At 51.3% G+C, this 18,071-nt stretch overlaps 1 protein-coding gene across 2 annotated transcripts in view; it reads left to right on the forward strand.

Moving 5' to 3' along the window:
• Positions 1 to 18,071, forward strand: part of SPNS3 (sphingolipid transporter 3 (putative)) — a 42,324-nt gene that overhangs the window by 4,393 nt on the left and 19,860 nt on the right. The window contains exons 3-8 of one of the 2 annotated variants that reach the window (XM_018064441.1): positions 4,712 to 4,848; positions 5,515 to 5,666; positions 6,358 to 6,424; positions 7,114 to 7,301; positions 8,303 to 8,455; positions 12,977 to 13,166. In XM_018064441.1, coding sequence (XP_017919930.1) covers positions 4,712 to 4,848; positions 5,515 to 5,666; positions 6,358 to 6,424; positions 7,114 to 7,301; positions 8,303 to 8,455; positions 12,977 to 13,166 — 887 coding nt within the window. The remainder of the gene's footprint in view (positions 1 to 4,711; positions 4,849 to 5,514; positions 5,667 to 6,357; positions 6,425 to 7,113; positions 7,302 to 8,302; positions 8,456 to 12,976; positions 13,167 to 18,071) is intronic. The other variant, XM_013972283.2, reaches the window with a different exon arrangement.

Here is an 18,071-nt window from a genome sequence, read left to right on the forward strand (position 1 = left end):
CTAGTATTCTTGCCTGCGCAGAGTTGGACACAACTGAAGCAACTTAGCATGCACACAGGCTGGGGAAAGAAGGGAGGCATCTGGGGATTGAAAAGGCTCCCAGGCTTCAGATCCTGGCTGGGGAGTTGGTCATTCGTCCTTCATGTCTATTAAGCTCAGCTGTGTAGCTGGGGTTAGAATTTCTAATATGTGCTCTCTTCTCAGGGATCTGAAAACCCTGGTCACTAGGACCCAGACAGACAGACAGTGGACTTCCCTTGTGGTCTAGTGGTTAAGATCTGTGCTTCCAATCTGTGCTTCCACTGTAGGTGTGGGTTTGATCCCTGGTCAAGGAACTAAGATCCTGCGCGGTGCAGCCAAAAATAAAAAAATAAAAGTAGATTGACAGACAGCGACACATATCCACAGGGGCTCAGATGGGGTCTGGGCCCACTGGGGCCTACAGTCCAGCAGAGGGGAGCAGCCACAGCTTCCATTTCAAGGTGGGGGCGGTTGGGGTCATGAGGTGCTAACTCTTTCTCTATGGGTTTCTGGATGGTGACACCCAGATGCACACACACGTACCCACATGTGTGCACACACTGTCACAACATAGGATACACTTGTGTGCTCTTTACAGTTTTGAGAATCCCTGTACGGATCCTCAAGCCCATATATTTCTTTCCTAAGATAGATCTGCCTGAGAACAAGCATCTGGGTCTTTTTTCCCACCTCCCCTTTAATACTCACCTGCCCACCATTTTGGGGAGGAAAATACAGCGCTCCTCATTGTGAGTTTTACTAGGTGTGAAAAACCTCCAGGGGAGACTTCCCTGGTGGTCCAGCAGCTAAGACTCTACCCTCCCACTCCAGGGGGCCCAGGTTCAGTCCCTGATCAGGGAACTAGGTTCCACATGCTGCAAGGAGGAGCCTGAGTAGTGAAACTAAGACCTGGTGCACCCATATAAATAAATAGAATATTTAACGCCCCCCCCCCCACCGCCCGCCTCCGTATCAGACAGAGGGACCCTTCATGGCTGCTGGCTTCTGCTGATGAGGCCCTGTGGGCAGGACAGATGTTTGCTCCAGGCCACAAACCCGGGATGGCAAGGCGCCAAGCCTTATCTTGCTGGCCTGTGCGCGTGTGTGACAGTCTTCTCTTTATCTACAGCTGAGAATTCAGAAGTGAGATGGTTGTCTCAGGGATAGGTATCAACACATTCATTTCAATTAAAAAAAAATGAAGCTGTACAGTGGAAACCAAGATAACCATTGTAAATCAACAAAACCCCAGTAAAAATTAATTAAAAAAACTAAGCTGACATTTTCATATCTTTCTCATAATCAGTCTGATTTGCCCTATCGATTTACCAGATGAGGACCGACTTTGCCCATAAGGCTCTGTGATGCGTGTTTTCCATGAACTTGATCTGCAGCCCTAAGGACTGATGACAATCTAGTTTAAAAAATACAATCACGGCTGGAAATCACATCCTTTGCAGCTAGTTAAACTTACGATAAAAAATGCCTTAGATGTTAGCTGAAAACATGCAAAGGGGTACACAGTTCTACAAATGGAGGCACCGAACCAAAGAGTTAGATCATTGCATTAGATGGCCGTCTTTCCCAGCTGCTCTTATCTCAGGGCTAAGGTGGGCAGATGGTGCTCATCTTCCAGTCATACTGTAGCCAGAGGGAGGTTTTCTAGGCTCAATACCCAGAACCTTCTAGATTAAACAGATAATGGAAGTTGAGTCAGTATTTCCCTTCCCTGGTTCTTACCATGGCGACCAGGATTACTACTGCAAGGCCCCTGATAAATGAGTTGTGCGGGGGGAGAAGTCTGTGTGTGAGAGAGACAGGACAGGAGAGAGGGAGAGAGGGAAAGCCTGTGAACACAGAGATGTGCTTGTTAGTGTGTAGTGGGGATGTGCATGTGCATATATGTGTTTGAGACTGGATGAAGGGAAGGGTCTTTTCTGCAGAAGTAGCCCAAACAGGTGTGTGGGAAGGGCAGTGAGCTTGGAGGCCTGACAACCAGGCTTGTCCCCGGTGGCTTCGGTGAGTCTTCTTACTTTTCTGAGTCACCACAGGGGTGCAGACTGGAGGAAACTGATGGCTCAGAGGGCTCAGTGTAGCTGTAAGAATGGGGTGGGAGGTGGGGCGAAGCAGTGGTCAGACACCCCCCACCCCCTCTGCCCCACTGCAATGGGACAGAGAAGCTGCTGGAGTTGGTTAACTGATTTACAATATTTAAAACAAACACTGATGTGGCTTTTACCATGTGCCAGGTGCTGTTCTAAGGGCTTAATAACATGTAGCCATTTAATCTTCACAACAATCCCACAAGGCAGGGGTTATTATTATTATGCCCATTTTACAGATGGCAAACCTGAGGCACAGAAAGCCAATGGGGCTTCTGAAGGCCACACAGCTTGCAAGTGAGAGAGCTGGGATTCAAATCCAGATGGTTGCTTATAGAGTCCTTCTCTGAACCTTGTGCTCCTTAATGACTTCCACCTTGTCACAGGAATGATTTGAATCTGGAGGTGCTGGGAGTGAAGGTGTGCTTGCCTTCCACTTAGGGATGGGCTTCTCCATTCCAGGAGATCTGCTGGTTTAAAGTGTTTACATCCTGCGGGTGGCTCAGTTGTAAAGAATCTGCCTGCCAATGCAGGAGATGCAGGAGACTTGTGTTCCATCTCTGGGTCGGAAAGATTCCCTGGAAAAGGAAATGGCAACCCACACCGGTATTCTTGCCTGGGAAATCCCATGGACAGAGGAGCCTGGTGGGTTGTAGTCCATGGGATAGCAAAGAGTCCAACAGAATTTAGCGACTGAGCATGCACACACACGTACTGTGAGGGATCCCTACCCCTAATCTCATAAAGTATTAGAACATTTGGGGAAATAGAAACTTTAGGTGACAAAGATATGTGTTAACAAGACACAAAACAACCTCCCCAGAGAAAGATTGATACATCTGATTACATCAAAGCTAAATTTTTCTGTATGATGGTGATTGAAACTATAAATGCAATTAGCAATAATAATAGATAACATCTGTTGGGTATTTACAGAAAGCCTATCTTTTATATGCTTTATTTTATTTAATCTTCTTCATAAGCTTAGGGGGGAAGTACTATTACTTTTGTACTCTGATAAAAGGGGAATCAGAGAGTAAAGGATTTTGTCCAAAGTCACACAACCAGGAAGCGGTGGGGTCAGAATGTCAGCCCAGGAATTCAGTTTCAGAATTTGATTTTAAATCCTTAAAACAAATGTAAGGGACTGGAGAAATTATCAACAGAGAGCCAACAGAAAAAAATAGGCTGAGGATGTGAACACAGGGGCTGATACTCAGCCTCACTGGGGAAAAGGATGATGCTGATTAAAACGTCGGGGAGACACCATTTGTGTTTTAACCATTAAATGAACAAAAATAAATCGATTGATCCTATCAAGTGTCAGCAAACAATATGTAATGAACAAAAATAAATCGATTCATCCTATCAAGTGTCAGCAAACAATATGTAATACTTCTATTCCAGCGTAAACTGATAGAGCCTTTTTGGAGGCCAATTTTCGCATTTCATTTTGGCAGTAGTTATTAAATTTTTAAATGCCGTTGACATCAAAGACCATTCTCTGCGGAGTATTAGGTCAAACCACATTCAATTGCCGTTTTTGTAGGTCAAAACTGGCTTAATTTCCGCCAATTGCTTATGGCGTAACCCAATACGAGAACGGGTCAGGGCAAAGTGGGAGGGGCTGGAGCCTGAGTTGGGACGCCTCTGGGCATTCATTGGATTCAGAAAACGTCAATCATCTGTGCTTAGTGAATGAAGACGCAGACGCTGGGCGGGGCCCCGAAGAGCCCAAGGCCCTTGGGTGGGGGGGACCGGGTGGCGAAGGGTTAGACCTTACGCTGGCCACCTGCCGGCTCTCGGAGGCAGCGGACTCCGCGAGAAGGATGGAGGCGATTTTATCTGAGGAACAGAGGCAGTGAAGGTATGCCTATCCACGTGGTGTAGTTAAGCAAAAACGTGGCAATTTCTTTGTCTTCGCAGAATAGTAAACGCATTCATTAATCCAGTCACCAATTCATAAGTGTTAGGTACTTTGGAAAAATGGTATAAATACAAGTGCAGCGTCAGGGGAATGTTTTACTTAGGAAAACCAAGTCTCTTCCAGCCTCCAGGGGCCGCTGGTTTATAATCAGTGTGCTCATTCTTCACCGTGCTCATCTGCTCAAAGCAGGCATCTGGCCCACACCCCGCCCACCTGGCCTTCCACCCGCTACCTCCAGCAGGGGCCTGAGAGCAAAATTTCACCAGGCCCAAAGTCAGGTTCACAGGGGTGGGAGTTCTCCTAAAGACAGGGCCCTGGCATCTCCGTGCCAGACCCTGTGCTCACTCCTGTCTCACCTTTACACAGCCTGGGAGGGGGGAATGTTGACCTCCACTGTTGGGCTGGTGCTCAGAGAGCACTCCTTAGTCACCCAAGGCTGCACAGTGAGCTAGCCGCAGAGCTGAGATTTGAGTCCGGGCCCAGCCCCCCCCACCCTTTCCTCCCACTCCCCCTGACTCTGGGCTGTGGCGGGGATTGGGGGATTCAGCTTAGGTTTTTCTCTCGTCGGTTTCTACTCACTTTAAAGCGAGCTGAGTCAGTTTCCTTTTCTGGGCCTACTGGAGCCTTCTGCTGCATGCTGCCCCTTGTGTGTCTCCTCCAGTCTTCATCAGCTTCCTGCTGCTGTCTGCACCTGTGTTTGGCTACCTGGGCGACCGACACAGCCGCAAGGCCACGCTGAGCTTCGGTATCCTGCTCTGGTCCGGAGCCGGTCTCTCCAGCTCCTTCATCTCCCCCCGGGTAGGTGCCCTCACTCCTTCCCAGGCCCCTGGGGTGAGCCTCCCCCATCTTCTTCCTCTGTGATCCAGCTCCAGCAGAGCTGTTTCTGCTCTGTTCCGGGCTCCAGGCTGGCTGTGGGGGACTGCCTTCCAAGGGCTGAGGGAGGGGTCTCCTCAACAGGCCGTTGGACTTTCTTAACAGGGGCCTTCCTCTTTGGCATCTTCCTCTGGACTGAGCTAGGGGTGGGGGTGGGGGTTGGGGTGAGGGTAGCTACTACTGTCTGCGGAAGTGGCCTGGTGAGCAAAGGCCAGTTTGCTAACCAGGATGCCCAGGAAGAAGGCTCCTCAGGGCAGTGGCTGTGGGCGCCAGCAGGGGGCGCCTGTGCGATTTGGGGGAATAGTGAGGTGTCTGGAGTCCTGGGTTGTGGAGATCCTCTAGAGAACGGAACGGCAACCCACTCCAGTATTCTTGCTTGGAGAATCCCATGGACAGCGGAGCCTGATGGGCTACAGTCTATGGGGTGGCAAAGAGTCGGACACGACTGAGCGACTAACACTTTCACTTTTCACTTAGAGCCCTGATCTCCGAGTCACAAGATGCCCTTGGTCCCTCTGACAGATCTTTAAGTCCCCTTTGCCCCGAGGGTGATTTCTGGAACTCACTGTGGTCTTGTGCCCATTTTCCCAGTACTCCTGGCTCTTCTTCTTGTCCCGGGGGCTGGTGGGGACTGGCACAGCCAGTTACTCCACCATCGCACCCACTGTCCTGGGAGACCTCTTCGTGAGGGACCAGCGGACCCGTGTGCTGGCCATATTCTACATCTTTATTCCTGTTGGAAGGTCGGTATTACCCTGGATCTACTTCTCTGGATGTTAAACTGAGGCCGAGGTGTCAGATCAGGGGCTGGGCTGGATGTAGGAGACATCGAGCAGAAGGGGCTGCATTTGAAACCCAACTCTACCCTTCCTCTCTGTGTCACTTTATCTCTCTGAGCCTCAGTTTTCTCATCCGTAAATGGGGCCAATAACACCTAGCTGCAGGCTACGATGGGGGTTAGAGATATGTAATGGAGATGCTCCCTACATACTAATACACTCCAGGAGGAGGGAGAAAGAGCAGCTCAGCAGTGTGGGCTACACAGGGAGGGGCTGACTCTGGGAGGTGAGGCAGGGAACTGTGTTAGGGTTGGGCCACACACCCCACAATGGGATAGGACAGGGCTTTGCAGTTGGACCCCTGAACTCTGACTTATGTTTCCTGAAATCACCTGACTTGGGCTGGGCTGAGACTTGGAGAGGTGGGGTGAGTGGTCCTTATATAGGGAGACAGTGGGTGGTTGGGATGGGCCTGGAGCCAGAGGTCACTGGTGACTTACCAAGGGCAGGGGACATCTGGGCCTCATGTGGCTCACTTTTCCCAGTTGTGAGCTGCTGAGAGCTGGCTCCCTGGGGTAGGGGCACCCTGGCTCAGTCTGGTCTTGGGGCCGCCTGCCTCCTCTCACAGCCCATTCCCCCCACTTCTCTGTTGCAGTGGTCTGGGCTATGTGCTGGGGTCGGCTGTGACAAAGCTGACTGGGAACTGGCGTTGGGCCCTCCGAGTGAGTCCAGCTTCCTTTTCTTCCCTCTGCTTTCCCCCCTGGGCCAGTGGGGACTTTCCAGTCTCCAGTGGCCTTTGCCCCTTGGCACAGTGTCTGGCGCCATGGCGGGTGTTCAGACATCGGCAGCTTCAGGGCTGCATATGGACCATGGCCTCTGGAAGTTGTGCCCCTGGTTCATATCCCAGCTGTTCAGTTTGCTAGCTGTGTGATCGCAAGGAAGTCACCTCCCTCTTTGGGGCCTCACTTTACCTATCTGTAGAGTGGGGAAGTAAAGCTACCTTATGGAATCTTAAGGATCAGTGAGACAAGGGAGGGGAAGACCCTTGGACAGGGCTGGCGTGGCAGATGGAGGTGTGGGCCAGGAAAAGAAACGCTTACTGGAGCAGTAAGTACTCAACAGTCAGGGTCAGTGTAGTCCAGCCTCCAGTTCTCAGCCGTGTCAGTCTCACTGATTCCAACAGAGTAGTGTCTGTACAGGACAGACAGGTATTAAGTCAAATCCCAAGGGGACCATGCTCCCCAGGGAGCCTGTCCTCTCAGGGGTGAGGGGATGAGAAGCAGTGGTATGTCAAGCTCTGTATAACCAGCTCCCCCAATATGAGCCCATTTCCCCTATCCCCTGGGGCACAGAGCAACCAAAGAACCTGGTCCACAAAGTTCAGTCACAGCTGGGATCTCCTGGCTTCCAGGAATGTGGCCCTGAGCTTCCTGGGCCCTCCTGTCCCCAGATCATGCCCTGCCTGGAAGCTGTGGCCTTGATCCTGCTTATCATGCTGGTTCCAGACCCACCCCGGGGAGCTGCTGAGAAGCAGGGGGTCGCAACCACGGGGGACCCACGGAGCAGCTGGTGTGAGGACGTCCGTTACTTGTGGAGAAAGTGAGTGTCTCTGCTCCTCCCTGCGTGTCATTGAAAACCCCTTTGCCCGCACCAGCATCACCACCCTCCCTCCCTCCGCCTCCAGGGAGCCCTCCCTGCCCGCCCCAGCATCACCGCCCCCCACCTCCGCCTCCAGGGAGCCCTCCCTGCCCGCCCCAGCAGCGTTCACAGCCCTCTTCTTCCTTTGAGTTCTTTGTCACCAGCTGAGATGTCACTCCCCCACTCAGAGGCCTCCCTCTGCCTGCCATGAGACAGAATTTGGGCTGGAAGGGAGGGAGCTCCGGCCTTGGCTCTGCCACTGCCTTATCCTTGAGTGACCTGAGACTTGGAGCCTCACTCCCCTCATTTATTCAGCAGACATGGTTCTGTAGCTTTGCCGGCTTCTCAGGTTGTTGGGAAGATGCCCGAGTGTATAACGCTCACCTCTCTGAGCCTCATGGGAGAGTACCCCTCCTCTGTTCCAGGCATGGCTGGGGAGGTAGGTGGGGGTCACCTACCCAGGTCTCATAATTTACCATAATGTGGGGCATGGACCGGACGCCACTTCTTTGTTACAGAGCCATGAGCCGAGTGGAGGGCAGGGGAGAGGGACAGATTGCTGGAGAATGTGATGTTGGATTTGGGTCGCTCTGGTCGGGGAGACTTGGTCCTCAGAGAAAAGGGAGGAAGGCAGAGCGGGAGCGAAGGTGTGGAGGTGGGACGGGCAGGCAGGCTGCTTAGAGGGTGTTGGTGGAGGATCAGGGATCACCTGAGTGCCCAGGAGATGGAGGAAGGGAGCAGACAGGCTCCGAGAGCCCCAGCCCTCTGCCAGCTCCATCCAGAGCACTTTTCCTTGTTGTTCAGTCGCTCAGTCATGTCCAACTCTGCGACCGCATGGCCTGCAGCATGTCAGGCTGCCCTGTCCTTCACTGTCTCCCCAGAGCTTGCTCAAACTCATGTCCATTGAGTCGGTGATGCCATTCAACCATCTTGTCCTCTGTCTCATCCACTTTCTCTTTCAGCTGGAGTTTTGTGTGGTCGACGCTTGGGGTGACAGCCATGGCCTTTGTGACTGGAGCTCTGGGCTTCTGGGCCCCCAAGTTTCTGTTCGAGGCCCGTGTGGTGCACGGGCTGCTCCTTCCCTGCTTTCGGGAGCCGTGCAACAGCCAGGACAGGTGAGGGACATGTCTGCTCTTTTTTGGCCACACAGCCAGCATGCAGAACCTTAGTTCCCTGACCAGGGATCGAACTCGTGCCCCTTGCAATGGAAGTGTGGAGTCTCGGCCATGGGACTGCCAGGGACGTCCCCAACATCTGGGCTCTTGATGGGGAAGTTCTTGGTGTTCTGAGTCCCAAGACTCAGTCTCTGGGTGGACACCAGCACTTGGGGGCCCACTGGCCTGGTTCTAGCTCAGGCAGAGCTCTTGCTGCTGAGTGGCCACAGGCCGTTCCCTTGTCCTCTCCGGGCCCTACTCCCTGTCTTCTCGCTCTTGGGCCACTGTGAGGGTCCAGAAGGCACTTGGGGGTGAGTGAGTCTTCTGTGGGACCTAGGGAATGGTGGGATTTCTAGGCAGCCTTGCTTCAGAGGGACCTGAAGCATGAGGTTGTCCCATTTTACAGATGGCAAACTGAGGCACCAAAGGAGGTTGTGATTTTTTTTTTGGCTGCACTGTATGGCATGTGGGGATTTAGTTCCCCAACCAGGGAACTGAACCCGTGCCCCTGCAGTGAAAGTGCAGAATTTTAACCACTGGACCGCCTGGGAAGTCCCAGGATATTATGATGTTTATCCTGGCTCTACAGCTAGATTCTTATCTCCCCAGAGGCAAAGACTGAGTCCAAAAGTCACCCCAGCAGCTTGAAAAAGTGGAAAAATAAGCCAGGACTCCATCCCCCTTCGGGCGTTCACTGGCTGTGCACTCCTGGGCCAGTGATTTCCCCTTTCTCTGCTTCAGCCTCTTCCTCTAACTTGGCTCCTTCCCAGAACCTGAGTGAGAAACTGACATGGGAGTTAGTGTTTGGGTCCCAGAGCTGATGGACCAAATGTCTACACACTCAGTAGCTTCGAACAACAGAAATGTTTCCCATAGTCCTGGAGGCCAGAAGTCCAGAATGGTCTCACTGGGTCAAAACCAAGTTCAGCAGGGCCACGCTCCCGCGAGAGGCTCTCGGAAAGCCTCCTCCGGCGCCGCTTCTGGTGCCTGCGGGCGGCCTCTGGTTGAGGCTGCATCACTGCATTCCTGGTCACATTGCCTTGTCCCCTTCAGTCTCATATCTCCCTCTGCTTCCCTCTTATAAGGACATTTGTAGCTGCACTAAGAGACCCACCTAAAAAGTGGAGGAAAATTTCTGTAGCTCAAGAACATTAATATAGTCACATCCACAAAGGTTATTTTGCCCATACAAGGGAACAGTCACAGGTTCCAAAAGTTAGGACATAGATGTCTTGGGTGGGGGCATTGTTTAGTCTACCCCAGGATGGGTAGAAAGCCCTGGTTTTGCATAGATCTTAGCTTTTTTTTTTCTTAAATATTATTTATTTGGCTGTGCCGGGTCTTAGTTGTGGCATATGGGATCTAGTTCCCTGACCAGGGATTGAACTTGGGCCTGCTGCATTGGGAGCGTGGAGTCTTAGCCACAGGACCACTGGGGAAGTCCCCAGAACTTACCTGTTCATACACCCTCCTTAGGCTAAGCCCTCGGGTAACGGTTGGATGGGAGCAGGAAGCCACAGTACGCAGGATTCTAGCTCAGCCAGAGGGAAAACTTCCAACATCCAGAGCCCAGACGGAAGGGGCAGCAAGGGGCTACTGAGTTTCACACCCCTGGGGTCATGTAAGTAGGCATTGGATAGCTGCTTGCCTGGGCCACTGTACAGGGGATCAGCACAGAACTTGCAGGCCTTGAGGACCCTCTTGGCTCTGAGAGTCTGATTCTGGGGCTGCGATGTGGGGGTGGAGACACTTCGTGGTAGGTGTATCCTCTGTCCACCCCTCTGATCAGGGGCTCTGGGGGGCCCCCATATAAATCATTTGTCCGAATAATCAATCCTGAGTCTTGGAAAGGTCTTGAGAACCTGCCAAGTTCGGCTCAGACCAAGACTCAGAGGCAGATAGCATTCGTCTGGATTCGGGGTCACTTGACTGGGCTGAGCTGGAGCCTGGTACAGCTTGGAAGCCTAGGAAGGTTTGGTTAAGCACCTTTAAGCTGCCTAAGGACACACATGCTTTGTTCAGTAGGAAGAGAGCCAGGAGACCCTGGTTTTGCTGGTGTGGGTCTGTGTGGCCTCAGGCAGGTCCCTGTCTTCTCTGGAGATTTTTTTTTGGTGACATTCAGTTTGTCAGTAACCATGGTCTTGCATCTGTTATGTTCTTACACCTTGGTGGGACCCAGGGAGGTCATGGCAGGCAGCTGGCACTTTTGGAGAGGTGTGGCTCTGGGAGAGGACCCTGGCCAGGTGGAGAATGGTTGGTGGGGTGGGGGGGGGGTGGTACTCAACAGTCAGGGTCAGTGTAGTCCAGCCTCCAGTTCTCAACCATGTCCCAGGAAGAGGGAAGAGTGTGGGCCAAGACAGGGAAGCTGGAAAATGTAGGGTAAGTTTAGAGAATTCTCAATCATTTGTGCAGAGGGAGGGAGGGAGAAAAGAAGGGAGGTCACACAGGTCATCAGAGGCCAGTGCTGCAGTGCTGGCCGGGAGCTTTGAGGATAACAGGAAGCCAGTTAAGGGCTGGAAAAGTCTTAGTTACATTTGTTGTTTTCAAGAGTTCATGCTAGTCAGTCTCAGCATCCCTTTGCCCTTCAAAGGAGGCTTGGGTCCATCCTTTGGGCTAAGATGGACCAGCAGGATGAAGATGTATATTCAGATCCTGGTTCTGTCACTTACTAGCTGGGTATTCTTGGCCTTGACCTTTTTTAACCTCACCTTCCTCACCTGTTCACTTGGGAACTTCTGGGAGAGATTAGTGAGCCATTTGCTTAACATATATCGCTTGTTCCAGACTCTACGCTCCCAGCCTAGAGTCAAGAAAGTAAACCAAGCCTGGTTCTGTTCTCCAGGAATTCACAGTCTAGTGAGTGATCTTGATGATAGAGACGCAGAAGGTGCTATAGTAACTGAAAGAGTGAATGAATCAGCAAACGGACAGGAGAAAGCATCCCCAAAGAGGAGACATTTGTGATGGGTCTTGAAGGATATATAGGAGTTTGGTAAATAGAAAAATCAGTGAAGGGTGTTCTGGATGAAGGAATAAAGATATGAAGTGGGGACAGAAACAAGTCTAGGGGTTGAGGAGGATGGAATTGGGGTTTGGGGTTGAGGTCACTGAGGGTCAGATCAGGAAGGGTCATGTACACCACAATGAACTGGAATCAAATCTGTTGGGTATTTAAGAGCTGGTGGAGAATTTTAGACAGGAGCTGGGCAGGTACATGGTCAGATTGGTGTCCTAGAAAGCATCCTCTGGAGACCTGTATGGAGGTTGTCTTGGAATGACGTTTCTACAGAAAGAAGCTGCAAGAGGGACCAAGTGGAGTGGAAGTGGGCCCAAGAGTAGGTGGGAAAGGTAGTGAAGTAAGGAAGGGCTACTTGAGGGATGTTCAGAGACAGAGAGTGAAGGATGGAATCAAGAAGTGTAAAATTCCCAGGTGAGTGCCAGTATCATCAGTTCAGTTCAGTTCAGTCGCTCAGTCGTGTCCGACTCTTTGCAACCCCATGAATCGTAGCACGCCAGGCCTCCCTGTTCATCACCAACTCCCGGAGTTCACTCAGACTCATGTCCATCGAGTCCGTGATGCCATCTAGCCATCTCATCCTCGGTCGTCCCCTTCTCCTCCTGCCCCCAATCCCTCCCAGCATCAGAGTCTTTTCCAATGAGTCAACTCTTCCCATGAGGTGGCCAAAGTACTGGAGTTTCAGCTTCAGCATCATTCCTTCCAAAGAAATCCCAGGGTTGATCTCCTTCAGAATGGACTGGTTGGATCTCCTTGCAGTCCAAGGGACTCTCAAGAGTCTCCTCCAACACCACAGTTCAAAAGCATCAATTCTTCGGCGCTCAGCCTTCTTCACACTCCAACTCTCACATCCAGCCAGTATCATAGGAGCTCTATAAGTAAATGTTCACTTATCTCCATCCCATTAGTATTTGGGGCTGGAAGGCAAGGAGGTTGGGGCTAGAGTGGAGTGGGGCAGTTTTCAGTGCTGAGACAGTGCAGGAGGTTGCTGGTGATGAGACAGGCTGGGTGCTGGAGTGATGAAAATGTCTCCCACACAGCCAGTGAAGTCCCAAGGATGAGGCAGGAAAGGGGATGGGAAGGGTAGGGGAGTACCTGGATCCCTGAGCAGGGTCCCAAGGACCCAGGTTAGGAGGGAGGGGAAGAAGCCCACAGCCACATGCCCTGCAGGTACCAGATCATGTGGCTCAGCTGTAAAAAATCTGCCTGCAATGCAGGAGACGCAGGAGACATGGGTTCAATCCCTGGTTCGGGAAGATCCTCTGGAGGAGGGCATGGCAACCCACTCCAGTATTCTTGCCTGGGGAAATCCATGGACAGAGGAGCCTGGCTACAGTCCATGGGGTCATAAAGAGTTGGACATGACTGAACACACACACATACCAGGTCAGGCACTGGAGGGCAGGTGGCTGGACCCCTATCCTGATCCCACCGCTGACCAAGCCCTCTCTGCTCTTTTCCATCAGCCTGATTTTCGGGGTACTGACTGTTGTGACTGGCATTATTGGGGTCATCCTAGGAGCAGAGACTTCAAGGAGGTACAAGAAAATCAACCCTCAGGCTGAGCCCCTCATCTGTGCTGCCAGCTTGCTTGCTGCAGCCCCCTGCCTCTACCTGGCTCTCATCCTGGCGCCGACCACCCTCCTGGCCTCCTATGTAAGTGAGGGCCCTTTCAGAGGTGGGAGTGGGCTGCGGTGGGTAGGGAACTCCTGTTTCGCATAGGCTGACACTGTGCCAGGTCTTCCCAAATATTATATTTATCACTACTTCCAGGTGAAGCTCTGATATTCCCATTTAACAGATAAGTAAACTAAGGCATACCAAGAGCCTCAGCTAGGAAGGGGTAGAAAACTAGGATTTGAGCCTAAGCTTTTCTGACTCTAAAGTGTGCCCTTTGAGCTCTTGGTTAATGCTTAAAAAAAAATTGTTCACTACACTGGATTTTCACTGTAGCACATGGGATCTCAGTTTTGGCATGCAGGATCTAGTTCCCTGACCAACAATTGAACCCCGGCAGTCTGCAGTGGGAGCGTGGAATCTCAGCCACTGGACCACCAGGGAAGTCCCTCCTAGTTAATGCTTTGATTGGAGATAATGGGACCCCATTTCTTCTAAAAATGATTCTTCTACTGTATTATTCTAGTTTAGAAGTATGCAGGGAAAGTCTCAGTCTTTTATCTTCTTCTCTATTTAAAATTAAATGTAGAATATTTGCCTGGAGGAGTGTCATAAGCTAGACCAAACTGGGTAGATATAATGCCCTGTACTGTCCTTGGTAGGTGGCACCTCCTTTAAGGTATGAGTGTTTCTCACCAGCATCCTCAGCTTTGGTTGGGTTTCCACTGAAATTCCTGGGAAATAGACAAGTTCTGTTAGCATTCCCACCTGCATGTGCTCTTATTTGGTCCTTATCATGCCCTTGTCCCTGGAGAAGGAAATGGCAGCCCACTCCAATATTCTTGCCTGAGAATCCCATGGGCAGAGGAGCCTGGCAGGCTATAGACCATAGTGTCGCAAGAGTCGGACACGATTTAGCAACGAACCCACCACCACCATATGCCCTTGTCGGAAAGGGTTTTTCTTATCCCCACTCAACAGATGGGAAAACTGAGGCCCAGAGACAGCCGCACCAACAATGAGACAGATAAGCCTCTAACTCCGCCCCCGCAGGCTCCAAAGTCTATGTCCTTCATGCCACATTGACCCTTGTCACCCCCGTGGGAGAGAAACAGAGGCTGGCATACACCAAGCCAGCCTAATAAATGCCTTAGTGCTTATTGGCCGAGAGCGTGACTGGGATCATCATCTCCAGCTGGTGGGGACTGAATGAGCCTGACCTTGCAGGGAGGCGGCGGCCCTGGGCAGATGGAGGCCCTGTTGAAGGCCTGTCTCTGCATTGGCTGGGCCCACGGAGCCCCTGCCAGCTCTGCTTCTGCCACTGTCTTGCTTGGCTCTGGGAAGTGGCTCCTTGGCTGTGTTGCGGGGACACAGCTGTCCCCCCTCCGTAGCCTGGCGCATCTCCAGAGCTGGATGGCTCATCTAGAAATGACACTGCATCTTGGCTGACAAAGCCAGCTGGAGAATCTCTTCTCTGGGCCTGCCCTGGGGCGTGAGGGGCTGAGGGGCAGGAAGGTGGGCGGGTCTGGGACATGTCCACCCTCCTGTGTTAGGAACCTGCTCCTCCCTGTGGCTCCTGCAGGGGCTGGACGGGATCCCCAGAACTCTCAGCCTTCCAGAAGTGGTGTGGTTCCCTCTGGACGCCCTGACCAGGCCCCCCTCGGCCGCGTCCATGGCTCTGTGCTCCTGAGGTCCCGAGATTCAGGCTCCAGCTCTCCCCAACGTCCCCACGCCCCACCCCTGCCCACTAATACCAGTCACAAACCCTAACACCTCCAAACCGCCCCTCTTCTCTTTTTTCTTTTTGTAAATTTATCTCCTTAATGGACTTAAAAAATAAATTTCTATTGATTTATCTCTTTGTGGCTGTGCTGGGTCTTCGTTGCTGTGCGGGCTTCTCTCTAGTGGTGAGCGGGGGCTACGCTCTGGTTGCCGTGCGCGGGCTTCTCATCACGGTGGCTTCTCTTGGTGTGGAGCGCAGGCTCAGTAGTTGTGGCCTGTGGGCTGAGTTGCTCCGCGGCACCTGGAATCTTCCTGGATCAGGGACTGAATCCGTGTGTCTCTTGCACTGGCAGGTGGAGTCTTTACCACTGGGGCAGCCTCTGCCCCTGTTCTCTTGGTCCACTCCGTCCCGTCTTGGCTCACATCTTGCTGTCTTTCTCTGGGACTGTCCCAAGAAGCCAGCTTCCTGGTCTCCTTGTCTTCCTGCTCCCCCACCACAACCTGTTCTTCTTGCACTGCCAGAGTGACACCACGGACCTTTCCTGCTCAGAAGCCTTGCATGGCTCCTTGGCGCCTCCGGGAAAACTAAGTCTGACTCCTCATCCTGGCATTCCAGGCTCCTCATGGATGGCCCTGATACCCTTAGTAGCCTTATTCCTATGTGGTCCTGCCATGCAGTTCCCCGCCTGGTTCCCAGGACATGCCCCCTGCTCCCTACATCTGGGCTCTCCATCTGCTCTCTCTACTCCTCCCCTTCTCCGTGTGCCTGAATCATTCTGGGCCCTCACGGATTGGCTGGAGCACCATCTCTCCATGGAGCCATCGCTCACGGCTAGGTCCTGCCCTCTCTCTCCATCCTCACCGCTCTTCAGCACTGTCTTCCTCAGGTTCTGGTTACATATGCTCTGATCGCCCCTCCCAGCTGGGCCCAGGTTGGTTCTGATCTTTCTCAGCCCTCCTAGCTCAAAGCATGGTGTCAGGCGGGTGGGGGGGGGTGGGGGTGGGGGTGATCATTGCTCACGGTGTGAATGGTTGAGTGACCAGCTATTGTTGTCCATTCATTCTTTTTAAACAACTATTTATTGAGTGTCTACCAAGTGGCATGCTGATTTAAATACTGCAGATATATCAGTGAATAAAACAGCCAAAAACAGCTCTGTTCTTAAGGAGTTCACATTCTAGTTGGCGGAGATAGCTAACAGGTAAGATATATAAGTAAAATTCACAATATGGTGAATTATGGGTATTTCGGGAAACAGTGTGCCAGGCAAAGGGAATGGCAACTGTAAGTGCCCTGAGGCAGGAGTGTATCTGGTAGGTTTAGGGACCAGCAAAAAGGGCACCGTGGCTAGTGTGGAGTGAAGAAAGGAGAATAGGACAGAGAGGTGATGGGGACAAAGTTTGTTGGGCCATGTGGGCATTGGGTCGAGGTGGCTTTTACTGAGAGTGAGTTTTGTGTTAAGGAGCAGGTGGTCTGGCTCATGTTTATTGCATCTGTTGAGATGGTCATGTCATTTGTCCTTTATTTTATTAGTATGGTATATTACATTGATTGTGTGTTTAACCAACCTTGCATTCCTGGGATAAATCCTCTCTTGGTTATGGTGTAAAATCATATTTATATGTTGCTGAATTTGGCTTGCTAGTATTTGCTGAGGATTTTTGCATCTCCATTCATAAGAAGTATTGGTTTGTAGTTTTCTTGTGATATCTTTGTTTGGTCTCATAGAATGAGTTGACAAGCGCTTCTTCCCCTTCTATTTTTTGGAAGGGTTTGTGAAGGATTTGTGTTAATTCATCTTTAGACATTTGTTCAGATTCCCCAGTGAAGCCATCTGGTTCTGGGCTTTTGTTTGTGGCACGTTTTTTTGATTACTGACTCAATATTTACTTGTTATTGGTCAATTAAGGCTTTTTATTTCTTTTTAAGCCAGTCTTGGTAGTTTGATCTTTCTAGGAATTTCGTTCATTGTATTCTCTTATAATCTTTTTAATTTCTGTAAGGTTGGTAGTAATGTTCATTTGTGATCTTTGTAGCTTGAGTCTCCTTTCCTTTTTCCTTGGTCAGTGTAACTAAAGGTTGGTCAGTTTGGTGGCCAACAGTGGTTGTATTGACTTTCTTTATTGTTCTTCTGCCATTGACTTCTGTCAGTGAAATCACTCTGACTTCAGTGCTGAGAATGGACTTCCCATGAGGGTGGAGAGTGCAAGAGCAGAAGTGTCAGGGTGGTCAGAAACGGTTGGGTTACAGATACACTTTGAAGGTAGAGCCGTCGTAATTTCCTGATGGATTCAGTATGGGGTGTGAGAGAAAGAAGACTCAAAGGCGAGTGCTAGGATGTTAGCCTGTGTAGCTGGAAGGAGAAAGAGGCCATTAACTGAGATAGGAAAGTAGGCAGGAACAGTGGAATCTAGGGGGAGAGGAGCAGCTTGGTTTGGTACCTTCTGAGTTTGTGGCAGGAGGTTGACATCCAAGTAGAGGTGTTAGTGGAGTTGGATACACAAGTCTGAAGTCCCTGGATATGACACCACCCCTGAAACTTCAGAGGGTGGGAACTGGCTGCAGTTCACCGTGAAGGATTGTTAGTAGGTTTTGGAGACCTATGTGGGTCAGTATCAGAAAGGGTGGCCAAAGGGGGCTGAGGAATTGGCTTCTGTTCAAATTAGCTTCAAAATAGGAAGTCACTTGAGTGTCTTCCATACACCCATCCATCCATCCACCCCGCCATCCATCCTTCACCTTCTCAGACTGAAGGAACCACAGTTCTTCCTGTACTGTCTCTGCCAGTCCTGGGGAAATTGATAGGCTCCAGGGGAAATTGATGGGGCTTCCTGGGGAGGCCCACAGGAATGTGGGCGTGTGTGCCGGTGTGTGCATGCGTCTAAGTGTGACTATGTGCAGGTCTGTGAATATGAATGCAGATATATGTACGTTCACGTGTGTCCATTTCTGTGAACCCGTACAGTCAGGCTCTGTGTATACTGCATGTACATGTATGTTCCATGTATGTATGAACAGTGTGTATGAGTGTGTCTAAGGCTGCTGTTTTGCATACATGTCTGTGTGTGACCGTGCGCATTCATGTGTATCCAGGCAAGCAGATAGTCGTGTGGGATGTGTGTACACATGTGTCTGCAGCTGCATATAGCTTTTCTCCCACTGCTTTTGTGGCTGCATCGCATTGGAAGGAAGGGTTTGGGGAAGCATCGTGGGCGTGCTCG

This window comes from Capra hircus, chromosome 19 (assembly GCF_001704415.2).
Source record: "Capra hircus breed San Clemente chromosome 19, ASM170441v1, whole genome shotgun sequence".
In the NCBI taxonomy this organism is placed as follows: domain Eukaryota; kingdom Metazoa; phylum Chordata; class Mammalia; order Artiodactyla; family Bovidae; genus Capra; species Capra hircus.